Source organism: Notamacropus eugenii, chromosome 2 (genome assembly GCF_028372415.1).
Source record: "Notamacropus eugenii isolate mMacEug1 chromosome 2, mMacEug1.pri_v2, whole genome shotgun sequence".
In the NCBI taxonomy this organism is placed as follows: domain Eukaryota; kingdom Metazoa; phylum Chordata; class Mammalia; order Diprotodontia; family Macropodidae; genus Notamacropus; species Notamacropus eugenii.
The window spans coordinates 60444484-60457629 of NC_092873.1; the positions used below are offsets into that span (position 1 = coordinate 60444484).

A 13146-nucleotide genomic window follows, 5' to 3' on the forward strand; every position below is an offset into this window, starting at 1 on the left:
TTCTGGGATCCCCTACATGAGCCCCTAGAGCCATGGTGGGGGCCGGAGCTGGCCAGGACTTGTTTTCTCCCTACATCCTTGTGCTCGCCCGTCATGTGACCCATTCATAGGTAAGCACCCACAGCGGCATCTCCTGCCCCAAAACACCCAACCCTGAAAAATAAACAAATGGCGAGCTTTGTGTTGACTCTAGCTGGAAAGTGAAACATGCCAAGTGGATGTTTGACAAAGGGCCAAACCCATTTCCCCGTCCCACAAACCACTGCATGGGGGGACAGGCAGCCTCCTCAACCCTTGTTATCATCAGTTTGTGCAAAAGAAAGTTCAGAAGCTAAATCGGATGCGAACTCTTTTGAGGAAGGGCAGCCCAAGGTCAAATTTAGGTACTTCAGGGACTGCCTTGAAAGAGCCACACTCAGACCCCCATTTCTTCCCAAAGGGTGTCCAGTAGAGCATCCCAGAACTCTGTTCCTTTCCAGCAGACTTTGTGACCACAGCACAGTGGTGCAGAGGCAGAAGTGGAGAGGGAGGGCTAGCTGGTTTGGGAGCCAGGAAGGCTTGGGTCCTGCATCTGACACACCTGACTGGAGGACCCCGAGGGCAAAGCCATTTCAGCTTCCAAGGCTAAGTTGCAGGAGGTGCTAACCTACATTGGTGGAGGGAATTTCCCCACCTAGGAGTTCTCTACGTCAAAGAAATCCCAGGTCCAGTCACCTGTCAGCCATACCTACCTCCCTGAAGATGTTAGTGAGTGCTTCAGAGCAGTCCCCATAATGGATCATCATTCTGAGGGTGTAGGAACTGAGGCTCACACAGCCCCCTGGCTTCAGAACTCGCTCTACTTCTTTCATGAAGGGCTGTATGTCAAACCAGTGTGCAGCTGCGAAGGCAGTGAGCAGGTCCACAGAGCCATCATCCACTGGGAGAGCTTCAGCCGGGCAGACACTGCAGAAGGAGACAAGACCAGTGACCACCACAAGCCAGGAGCATGATCAGTCAGTCTCCCTCTGTCCCTGTGTCTGTCTGTCTCATGGACACACACACAGTCAGCAGCCATTTCCTGACCTGGCAACACAAACCCATCAGTTCTCTTTACTCCTCATTTCAGAGGGCAGCACCTTCCCAACAGAGATTCCCAAGGACTGAACTTAAAGAGTCAAAAAACCTTAGTTTTCATCCTAAATCTACCACTTGTCAGTAGTGAGACCTTAGCAGGTCACTTAGTCTCAGTTTCCTCATCTGCAAAATGGGTATACCAAGGGCTTGGGGAACCCAGGTCACAAGATGGTTTGGCCATCTTATCTGAAAAATGCCCTTCAGCTGTCCTGTGGTCCCGAGTTTCTTTACTCCTCTTTGCCAGTTTTAAACAGTAGACGTGGGATAGGTGAATGGTGGAGGGCATGGTAACCATGGTGATGAGTCTCTAGCACAGTCCCTTGCATGTACACAGTAGGTGCAAAATACAGCCTTAAGTTGAACAAAATGTAGCTGGGTCGTGGAGATGTGAGGACATAGATAATCCTTGCAGAAAGACTAACTTTGTGATCTTGGGCCAAGCAGCTTCTCTGGGCAGGTATTGTGGTTATTTCTAGAATGGGGGAGATGGACTAAATGTTTCCACTCAATTAGACATGAATAGAGTGATTACTGTATACAAGTTCTCATCCAAGACACTGGGAATGTGGAAGTACAAATAACAGTTCCTGATCTCAAGCTTCTATCCTGCTGGGGAGTGGGAGGAGGATGGGGCAGCCTACCTACATCAAGTCTATATGCAAGTATAAGAAGGGTCAGGGCACGATCACCCCTCACGCATACTCCGACCCAGAGACACTGACCTCATGACACTCCATTTCCCACCTCTGGGCATTTATCCTGGCTGTCCGCCATGTTTGCAACACTCTCCAGCCTCCCGTCTGCCTCTGGGCTTCCCTGGTTTCCTTCAAGTCCCAGCTAAAATTCCACCTTCTACAGGAAGCCTCTCTCCCCCCCTTCACCTTAGTGTCTTTCCTCTGTTAATTGCTCCCTGTTTGTTTGTACTTGTTTGCATGCTGTTTCCTCCATCAGACTCGGAGCTCCTTGAAGCAAGGACTGTCTTTTGTCTTTCTCTGGATCGCTAAGTTTAACACACTGCCTGGCACACAGTAGGTGCTTCATGTTTACTGACCGATTTCCCCATAATTCTATCACTCCAACTGTGCTGCTTCTCACCCCCTGAAGGAGTAAAGAAGGCAAAACCCTTCTTTACATTGGCCCAGAGACAGAAAAGACAGGTATGTTTCTGTTTCTTTTTCGGCAAATTGCAGGGAATGAACTATGATCCCCAAGGTCCCCTGGGCTGTTGCACAAACTTACCAGTAGGAAACTTGGGAGGGGCTATGTGTTTGCTTGGCCTGTTGAATCTGAGCTTCACTGATGTCTGTCCCCAGGACCCTGGCAAAATGAGGAACCAGGACCTGGGTGCTTTGACCCGATCCACAGCCAACATCCACTGCTAGGTCATAAGGTTTACCTTTCTAAGGAAAGAGAGAGCGTTAGACCCAGCCTGAACCTCACAGGTATAGGGGCCAACAAAGAGATCCAAGGGAAAGGGCATCATCTCAGAAAGGGAGTGATGAAAGCAGGAAGAAAGCACAGGTGTGATGCCTTCCCTCTGAATTCCCTCCCTCTGGCATTCCCTTCAGCCTATCCTCTTGACATCTTGTAGGTATGGACTTGTCAAACTGAGGCAAACAGAGGTTGAGTGACTTGTGGGGGAATAAAGATATTCTCAGCCAAGAGGTGTCTGAGGCTGGATTTGAACTTGGATCTTCTAAAGTCCAGGTCCAGCATTCTATCCAATATGCCACCCAGCTGCCTAACACAGGAGACCATTATGTTTGAATTCTGTCTCCTCCATTTGCCAGCCACATGCTATGGGCCTCAGTTTGCTCATTCCCCCAAATGCAGCTAAGGATGTGTGTAGCATCTCCTTTACAAGACTGTCATGAGGACTGTGCTTTGCAAATGTTGTCAGTTGTGATTACAAGTGAAAACCGAGGACAAGGAAAGGCAGGGATGGCATTTGACCAGAGAAGCACATTTGTCACCCCCTCACAAGAAAGGGGATAAAAATTCTTTGATCTTTAAGCTTTGCCCTCCACTTACTTTGCCCTTATACCCCCAGAGCATTTTTCTTATTCAGCAGCTGGTTGGAACAACTGGGCATCACATCTAAAGCTTCTTACCTTTTCTTCTAAATAGGAGAAAATGATGTTAAGGAGCTCCTCAGAGGGAGGGAACCTGTGCTTCTGATAAATGGCTGCATGATCTTTCCCCTCAAACAGCTGGGCAGACATGACTGGAAGAGAAAAGAAACAGTGCTGCTTCAGCCACCGATCACCTCCAGCTAGGATTCTTTGTTCGTGTTTGCCTGTTGACAAATCAGTCATTTTATATCAACCTAGGCAACTTCCATAGAGTGGGAAATGGGATTAATTCATGGAATCTGGTGGTGTTTGGCTTGAGGAGATTCCAATTCCAATGAACAACATCAACAACTTTATTCCCATCCAGTGGGCCATCCATTATCACAGAAGCACTGAACGTAGATACCCAATTACCCAATCCACTTTTAAGAGCTACGCTGGATAAGCTCTTCCTTACATGCAGTGAAAACCTTCCTCAGGTGTTTCTCTTTGACCATTGACAGAACTCTGCCTTCTGGGGGCAAGAAGGACAAGTCTAATGCTCTTCCACAGGAAGCCCTTCTAATGTTTAAACATAGCCATTGTGTTCCTCCTCCAAATCCACTTTCTGTTCCTTCAGCTGGCCCTCATAAGCACATTCTCCAGTCCTCTTACCATCCTGAGTACCTTCTACAAATGCTTAACTTTTTCTATATTCTTCATCAAACATGGTGCACAGAGCATACAGCCCAAGCTCACAGACTGAATGTTTCTAAAACAATTTGCAGTACTAATTATTTTAATAGAAAAAAAATCATATCAGGGAAGTTACCAAACAAATTCTGACCTGTTAACATAATGGGTATTAGAGTACTGAAAATCATGAATGAAAAATTCAGAAAAACAGGGGAATGTTTATATGAACTGTTGTAGAGAGAAGTAGAACCAGGAGAACACTGGGCAAAATGATGATGATGACACTTTTTTGGTAACCATGATGCCCAGAAGTATACATCCAGCTCTTCTCCCTCTCCTGAGCTCATCTCATCACCATTTCGTGTTTATTGACTGAGTATTGAACTTAGGATGCTGGACAGCTGGACAGCTCCACCTTGTTGCACCACAAACATCCCAAGCTCAATAGTCTGTTGGTCAATAAACATTCATCAAGAGCCTACTATGTGCCAGGCACTATGCTAAGCACTGGGGCTACAAATATATATTTAAAAAGGATAGTCCCTGGCCTCAAGGAGATTACAATCTAACTGGAAGACAATGCACAAAAGAAAGCTAAAAAGGGAGGTGGTGGTACCTGATGCCTGGCCATGATGAAGTAAGAAAAAGCCTAAAGCAGTGTAGCCAGGTGAGAAATATCCCAAATGGAACTCCTCCTCTCTCCTCTAAAATGTAAACCTTCTCCTGACTTCCCTATTTCTGTCCAGGGTTCTACTGAGGAAAGGAGACACATGGGGGAGTGACTGTGATTAGAGATGAAAAAAGATATTAACAAACATTTTTAAATAAAAAATGATTCCTAGAAATGGACCCAGTAGCCCAGAACCCAATCTGTGTGTATTGTCACAGGGCTAAGTGTGACCAGCTTCGAGAACAGAGGGAATATTATTATCCCTTGTTCTATACATTGTAGCTCTTAATGCAAGCTCTGGCTAGCATTAGCCTTTCTCTTCCAGGTCTGTTTCTGTGGTTCACTTCTGTTAAGGTTGTAATCCCCAAATCTCTTAAATCCTTCTTTCACAAGAACTACTTTCTCATAGCTCACAGATGTAGAGCTGGAAGGGACTTTGGAGACCCCTTCCTCCAACTGCCTCATTTTACAGAGGGGGAAACCAACATCCAGGGAAGCCAACTGTCTAGCCCAAGGTCACACAGGTAATAAATATCAAAGGAGAGATTTGAGCCCCAATCCTCAGACACCAGAACCAGAACTCTTTCTAATCACCCCATCCTATACTTGTACAGTTGATTTTTTTAACCCAAGTTGACACTGACCCTTATTCAGTTCATCTTGAGTTAGCCCATCAATCTAGCCTGTTGAAAATTTTGGTGTTATCCAGCCAGTAACTATCTTGTGGTATGATTCAAATGTGCATATATGAGTCATTAATTTAAAGAACTAAACAGCACAGAGGCAAGGTTAGCTCCCCAAGGCACTCTACAGAGCCAAGTAAATCTCAGTGAGTGATTGTGTACTCTTTAGATCTTGGATTCAGAATTATTGGATGTCTCCTAATGACTATTGCCCATAACTCTCCTCTCTGTCCAAAAGGAAAGCATTCAATTCAATAAATGTTCATTAAGGATCTACTGTGCACAAGACACTAGGGATGCAGAAAGAGACATCAAAATAGCCCCTGTCACTAGGGAGCTTAAATTCTCCAGGGGAGAAGGGGTACAACAAGTAGCCAAAGATGGAGAGTACAGAGAAAATAGATGGGGGGAGTGGAGAGGAGGTCGGAGAAGGCTTCAAGGGGGATTAATACCCAAGTCAATGAGAGGTAAAGAGGAGGGAGCATTCCAGGAGCAGAGGAATGACTTGTACAAATCTGAAATACTTCACTGAAATCTGTGTCAATCAATAGACAAGATGATTAAGTGTCTACTATGTGACAGGTACTCCCTTAGCTAAGTGTGAGGGATCCCAAGCCAAAGTGAAAGGGGTTCTTCCTTCAAGGCATTCCCATTCTATCAAGTCCAAAAGCAATGTGAAAAATTCCAAAGGACAAGCCTGAGAAAGAAAGATGCCTCTTCCACTCCATGACTGTGGGACAGTGCATGTATGTTCACATTTGTTAAGTATTGCTCGATTTTGTCAATTTTTTCCCTCTTCTTCCTTTTTCCTTGGAAAAAGATATACTTGGTTACAAGGGATGGCTCTCTGGGAGGAGGGAAGGGAGGGAGAGGGGATGGGAGGGGTGATGTCTAAACAAAAGACATCAATGAAAATTTAGTTTTAGAAAAGGGGGCAGCTGGGTGGTGTAGAGGATAGAGTGCTAGACCCTGGAGTCTGGAAGACCCGAGTACAAATCCAGTCTCAGACACTTACCAGCTGTGTGGCCCCGGGCAAGTCATTGAACCCTGTTTGCCTCAGTTTCCTTACCTGCAAAATGAGCTGGGGAGGGAAATGGGGAGGCAAATAGGGTTTTCTGCCAAGAAAATGGGGAGGGAAATAGGTTTTTCTGCCAAGAAAACCCTAACTGGAGTCAGTCCCACAGGACAGAACCACAAAAGAAAAAGAAAAACATGAAAACAGTAATTTAGGGAGGTCAGGGGAGGGTGTGGTCAGGAAAGGCCTCTAGTACCAGGTGATGCCTGAAGTGAGCTCTGGAGGGAGGAAGTTAGAGACTCAGAGTTCGATAAGAGAGAAGAGAACATTCCAGGCCTGGGGGCGGGAGCAGATTGGGCTGAGGGGGTGCCAGAGTAAGCAAAAGCTAGGAGATAAGATATGCTGTAGACAAAGAACCTGGTAAGGGCAAGAGGGAATGAACTAAGGCTTTCTGAACACTTTGATTCTGAGCACTGCCCTGGGAGAGAGGGGCTACTATTATCCCCACTTTACAGATGAGGAAACTGAGGCAACGGGAAGTTAAGTGACTTGCTCCAAGTCACACAGCTAGGGGATATCTGAGGCTGGATTTGAACTCAGGTCTTCCTGACTCCAGGCCCAGTGCTCTATCCACTGTGCCACCAGCTGCCTCCAGTAAGTCAGCTTGTCTGGCAGAGAGAGGGGTTTGTGTAGGAGTTGGTTGGAGCCACAGAGAGTGGATGGTGTTTCCTGACCTACCTGGTCAGACCTGGGCACATCTAAAGTCTCTGGCATTCACCTGATTTAAGCAGCTATTAAGAGGAAAAGGTTGATCTACCCTGATCTGTGTTTGATGAAGCCCGGCTAAGCTCCCCTTCTAGGAGCTCATGAACCATGAACCATGCCTTGGACTCCATCTAATGTCCTTCCTTATTTGGAAAACTAGGACTTTTGCCCTCCTCCACACCCACAGCAGTTTTTTGAAGGTTGCTGACTTCATCCACCAAGCAAATTAGAGGCAACAAAGTGGCAGGATAGAGGGAGCACTGACCTGGGGAGTCAGGAAGCCCCCAGTTCAAATTCAGCCTCAGATACTTCCTAGCTGGGTGACCTTGGGCAAATCACTTCACCTGTTTTCCTCAGTTTCTTTATCTATAAAATGGGGATAATATCACCTCCCTCCCAGGTGGTTGTGAGGATAAAATGAGATAACATGTTTTAAGTTTGCAAACCTTAAAGTACTATTTAGAGCTGATGGTTACTCTGTCTGCCAGCTCTTTCAGCATGGTTATTCTGTCTGGTTACAAACTCATTGAGGGAAGTTAGATGCTTCCTTACTGTCCCCTCATTTAAGCTGACATTCCCTGGTGACCCCTTGCTCTGTTCTCACTATGGAGATCATTTTCCTCAAAAGAGAAAACAAGCAAAGTCAGAGCTGAGCAGTTCATCCTTCTCCCCACTGTCCTTCAGCATCCCATCCAGCCTGGACTTCGGTCCTATCTAAGCTACATCCCATCCCCAACATAGCTAACATGGCCCTTGGTCTTCTCTTTATGGCCAGACCTGGTTCATCATCCAGGTTTGGGGGCTCTTGACATTTTTGATTCATCCTGGGATAGATCCCTTGCTTCCATCTTCTATACATGTCTTTTTAAAACTTGAATTAGTCAAAGAGGTTCCTGCACATACACACCATACATCCTCCTTAGGCAGCGAGCCCTTTTCTTCATCAGAATTCTCTCTCTTGGGGTCTCCTGCGAAATATTAGGCCATTGAAACCTAAATATAATTTCCTCCAGACTCTTTAAAAATGTCTCTACCAGGGTCTAAGGTACACATCAGATGGTCCCTGGCTTCCCCTTCTTTTCTTTCATGAACTCTGAGAGAGCATTCACTCATTCCCAAGGTTCAGACCATTTCTGTGGCATCAGCTGTCTCATCCTCCACCTTCTGAGGGATGGAATCATCTACCCATCAAACCCTCGACCAGGTGAGTGAGATCAAATGGATAACATAAGTAAAGTGCTATGCTATTATTATTATTAATAATTATTATTGTTTATATCTTTTCCCATGGGCAGGTGGGAGCAATAGGAAACAATTCATTACACACAAAACATAAAGGCATAAGTGGAAATCCAGTCATCCAATGAGATCTATCCTTTTTTCCCCTTCCACTTCCTTGACTATTAAAGGCTTTTTTCACTGTACTTTGATGAGATACAAAATATTGCCTATAATTAGTTATCTGAATATGTTATGAAACCAAGGCAGTGCCCCTTAAATGGGCTGAGTAGATTTGCTCCAGCTCATGGCTATAGACCAAGACCCCTAACCAACTTGGCAAACCAACCAGAAAATGCCCCAGATTCATAGTCCTCTCTCAGGAGAGGGTGTAGCTCCATCTGGGAAAATCTAGCAGAAAGACAGCTCCAAGGGTATGCCCAGTTGACGGTGAATCATCTTCATGTACAGAAGAAAATGTTCCCTTTTTTAACCCACTTATCTCCCGTTATCCATGCAAAAAGGTGGAGCAGGAAGATAAATGTTGGGCCCCTTTTCAGACTCCCCAAAGTCCTCCATGTCCTGAAACATTTGCTTCATTTGACTAAGGTTTCTTTTTTTATTTTTTAGGAGGGGAGAAGGCAAGGCAATTGGGGTTAAGTGACTTGCCCAAGATCACACAGCTTTTAAGTGTCAAGTGTCTGAGGCTGAACTTGAACTCAGATTCTCCTGACTCCAGAGCCCATACTCTGTTAACTGTGCCACCTAGCTGCCCCTTGGCTAAGGGCTTTTAATCTGGGGTCTAGGAATTTATTTTTTAAAAATATTCTGATAACTATGCTTCAACATAATTGGCTTTCTTTGTAATTCCATGGATTTGTTTTATGTATTTAAGAACATGGCTCCCAGAAGGGGTCTCCAGGTTTCACCGGAATGCTGCTACAGGGGGCCAGGACACAAAAAGAAGTGAGGACCCTGGCCCTAGGCAGGGGGTGAGGTGGGCTCTCTGACCTCAGTGCAGATGATCTATTTTTTCCACTTGGAGCATTCAGTGCCCTCCCTGCCCTCCCATTGAGAAGTCAGTCAATCTTTTACACCTTAGCATCAATTGCTTTAAGTCAACATGTTACTTTTCCCACTGAGAGGATTGGTAGCCATAGACAGGAACAGATCTTGGCCCAAAGGACAAGACCCAGCAGAATTAGAGCAAGGCCGGAAGAGTGGGAGAGTGGGGATTAAGCCCAGAAAGGGAATGCAGCGGATAGTGAGGCTGGAACCAGGACTCTGAAAACAGGTAAGCAGTCTGGAGCTTACCCAAATATGTAAGGTAAGGACAGACTCCTGGTCAAAACCAGATAGCTAAGCAGGAGTCAGGGCCTACCTGGGATAACTCCTGAGGCCCAGGAGGAGCAGCAAGTTGAAGATGAGGAGGTAAGACAGTCAGAAGGACAGAGTGGGTCAGAAATCCATACCATCCACCCAGGAGACCCTTGGGACCTAAAGGGCTGGGCCACAGTGGAGAAATAAGAGACTGATCACCCACAGAAACGGATGCTTCCCAGTCCTCTGCCTTCCTCTGGGAGTGGAGCTGGCTTCTTGTCAAGTAAGGAATCAATTCCAACTCAGTTAACCTGGGTCCTACAGATGGGGGAAAGTATTTGGAAACAGCTGGTGTAACAGGAAAATGAGAGGGAGGAAGGAAAGCAGCAGGTGCTGGCTGGCAGACCCTGGCTCTCCGAGCTGTTAGCCTTTCCAGTCTTCTCTCTCACTGTGGAAGCAAAGGCTTCCTCTACTGTGAGTGGAATTTCAAGCAGTAAAATTAGTGAGTAGACAGAGGCAATAGTGTCCTGGAGTCAGCTGATGGTGACTGTTAAGCTGGTTGTTAAATTTTCAGGGCAAGCATTTGGAAATCAGCAAATGCCACCTATTAGCACATGGTTTATTGTTTTGTTGATTATCCAGACTTACGAAGTGATGAGAAAGTGCTAATAATGAAGATCAAACTTAAAAGAATATTCTGCACATTCCAGGCATGATAAACTTTTGGGGCATGAGGGAGCTTGTTCTGGTGCTCCGCTGTTCCCCTTCCTTGGAATTCCTTGTCTCCAAACCCTTAACCTCCTGTTTACTTATATAATCGACTGGATCTATGATCTTGGGGAATTCATCCAGGCCTCCTCATCCAATGCAGCTCCTGTCCTAACATTCCCATAAATCCTCCCGAGGGGATCCAGGGACTCTTGATATTTGACAGGTCCACATCCTTTTCCAGTTATGCATCTTTATGGTGACCTCCTTTATGTGGCTTCATCTATGCAGCACAGTGCCTAGCACACAGTAGGTGCTTAGTAAATGTTTATTGAATAGATAAATAATAAGTTACAGCTGACTCATGCCCACCATGAGCCTCTTGGGTGGCCAGCAGCACTGATTTCTCTCAAGACTGTGGCACTGCCTGATTTGTAGCCATATGGCAACACATGAAAGATACTGATGTCGAAAAGATGGACCTTTATGTCAGGGAAAAGCCTAGGGGCTGTTAAAAACACCTCCCAAGTACTCAGATGTAATCTAGCACATTCTTCTCCTTCTATTCAGTTCTGGACATTAGCCACCTGCAGAGTCTGTCCAAGGCAGACCTTCTACATAGATTATCTAGTCAACTGCACAAAGCCGTTTTTCATCCATTTGGTTTTTCAGTGTGGATGGTTAGGCTATACTTGTTCTAGTCATTATGGCCTTATTCAGAAGGCTCTGCAGTGCTTCAGAGCCAGGTGTAATGGGCACAACACCCTCCACAGAAGCAGAAAGGGACCACTGAGGACTGAGGCCATGTTGCGTTTTCTGTTGTTTGCCTTGTTTCGAGGGTGGCCACAACCAAGGAACACACACCAAACCATCAGCCTAGCAGTAATGAGCCTCTCCACAGTCAGTCGGGCTGGCTCTTAGAAAACAGGCACAGGCTATTTCTGAGACCATGCTCAAAGCCTTTCCAGGATGGGAGAAGCAGCTGGTACCCGTGTTTTGCTTGCCACTCTTTGAGAACCCAAGGACACCTCCATGCCACAGTGAGGCATTCGATGAGTGCCTGCCTAAATTGTAGTCATCCTTCAAGGCCAAGATAAAGTGCTCTCTGCTCCAGAAATGTTCTGTCTTCCTGGATTCTTCCCTTCTGTCCTCTGGAAGTGATGCCCTTCTTCACCTAAATTTTCACAGAATTTCATTTGTACCATTCACAGGGCACTTAATGCATCTGCCTTTGTATTAGGATTATCTGAGTCTGTACCTTCTCCTCTTCACCCTAACCGTCTTTGACTCTGTTGTTGCTGCTGCATCATCCATTCTAGGTATCTGGAGAGCGTACTCTGAAGAAGCCAGACCCACCCCGGAACCATGCTGCTCTGACGGATGACAGCTTACCACTTCTAGGGGCCCCAAGCATGACCATGCTCCCTGTCCAGCCTGCTGTCAAACACCTGCCCTCTCCTCTCCTTTCTACCTCTTGCTTTGAGAACAAAAATTCACTAAATGCTTCATATGTACAAGGTGAAAAAGATTTGATTACTGCCCTCCCAGAATTTACTATTTGGTTCTAGAAAAGACTTGGTCTATTCACCAGCCCTAAGACTTCCCAGCCCCAAATACTCTTCCCCGCCCCTACTCTGGTAGAATGTAAAAGGCTCCTGGGGGGCAGGGGCCATCTCTCTTTTTGCATTTGTATCTCCACTGCTTAGCCCAGTGCCTGACACAGTAAGTGCTAGACAAATGCTCTATTTCATTCATTCATTTCATTCATGCATTCATTCATTCATTCATTCATGCATTCCCATCTCACCTCAGACTTCTAATGTATGCTATGATAGGAAGGGATCAATTATCATTCACTTTGCACATTCTAGACATTTAATGAAGAATTATTGAATCACTGAATCTCACCATGTAGGCACTTGCCTTTTTTGTCTATGCATAAAGCTGCTCCTGTATAACAGCCCTCATTTTCCAACCAAGAAACCCCAGGGCTCTGCTCATTGCTGAGCTGGAGAAGTCAGAACAAGTTATCACTGTACAAAAACAATTACAAGCAAACTTTAGCCATATAGAACATGGGTACAGTAGTTCAGACAGGGATCAGTTGTCCCTTGGGGGTTGTCACAAACTTCTTTTATTTGTTTGGGTTCATTGTTCTCCTTCACAAGTATTTTATATGTATTCCCCTTCCTTCCTTCCTTCCTTCCTTCCTTCCTTCCTTCCTTCCTTCCTTCCTTCCTTCCTTCCTTCCTTCCTTCCTTCCTTCCTTCCTTCCTCTCTTCCTCTCTCTCTCTCAGTCTAGGTCTCCCCAACTCACCAAGGCTGGAAGTGCAGTAGCCTCTCAAACTCTCAATCCCAGCACTGACTGGCTGACCTGCTGAGATATGCCCTATTTTGTCCCTCCTTGGGCAGTTGGCTGCCCTCTGCTCCCCAGGGACTCACCTTCTTGGTGCCAGACTTAGTGAGGAAGCCTACTTCATTTTAATCCTACTACACTTCAAAGCTCTGGAGCTCAAGAGATCCCCTCAAGAGATCTGGAGCCTCAGTCTCCCCAGCAGAAGGAATCACAGGCACCCATTATCATATTGGGCTCTATTCATTTTTCAAATGAAAGTGAATTTAATTTTTTTTTTTTTGAGTCTGAAGCTACATATGAATACTTGGACTACAATCAAACGAAATCTCAGAGAAAAGAAAGTATACTTCTGAAAACTCATTTAAAAATTAGAAAAGGAGAGGAGCAATGAACTGAGTGCCCTGGGAACTCGCCACAGTTCTCTGCCCATTGTATGTTATACTAACATGGTGGGTAGAAATTCAAGGTCTCCAGAGTACAAAGGAAGTAGGTTTGGGGTTTGGGGTGGTAGTTTGAGGGGGAGGGTTGAGACAGAGAAAGAAGGAGGG

At 45.7% G+C, this 13146-nt stretch overlaps 1 protein-coding gene across 10 annotated transcripts in view; it reads right to left on the reverse strand.

The window, feature by feature from the left end:
• Window positions 1-13146, reverse strand: part of LOC140525303 (putative methyltransferase DDB_G0268948) — a 29419-nt gene that overhangs the window by 12845 nt on the left and 3428 nt on the right. For 7 of the 10 annotated variants that reach the window (XM_072640569.1, XM_072640567.1, XM_072640566.1 and 4 more), the window contains exons 2-4: window positions 3228-3340; window positions 2356-2516; window positions 732-945 (exon numbers count right to left, since the gene is read on the reverse strand). In XM_072640569.1, the coding sequence (XP_072496670.1) occupies window positions 732-945; window positions 2356-2516; window positions 3228-3338 (486 nt within the window). In that variant the 5' untranslated portion in view covers window positions 3339-3340. Of the gene's footprint in view, window positions 1-731; window positions 946-2355; window positions 2517-3227; window positions 3341-9595; window positions 9876-12150; window positions 12276-13146 lie in introns of those variants that run through there. The other 3 variants (XM_072640563.1, XM_072640564.1, XM_072640560.1) reach the window with 3 other exon arrangements.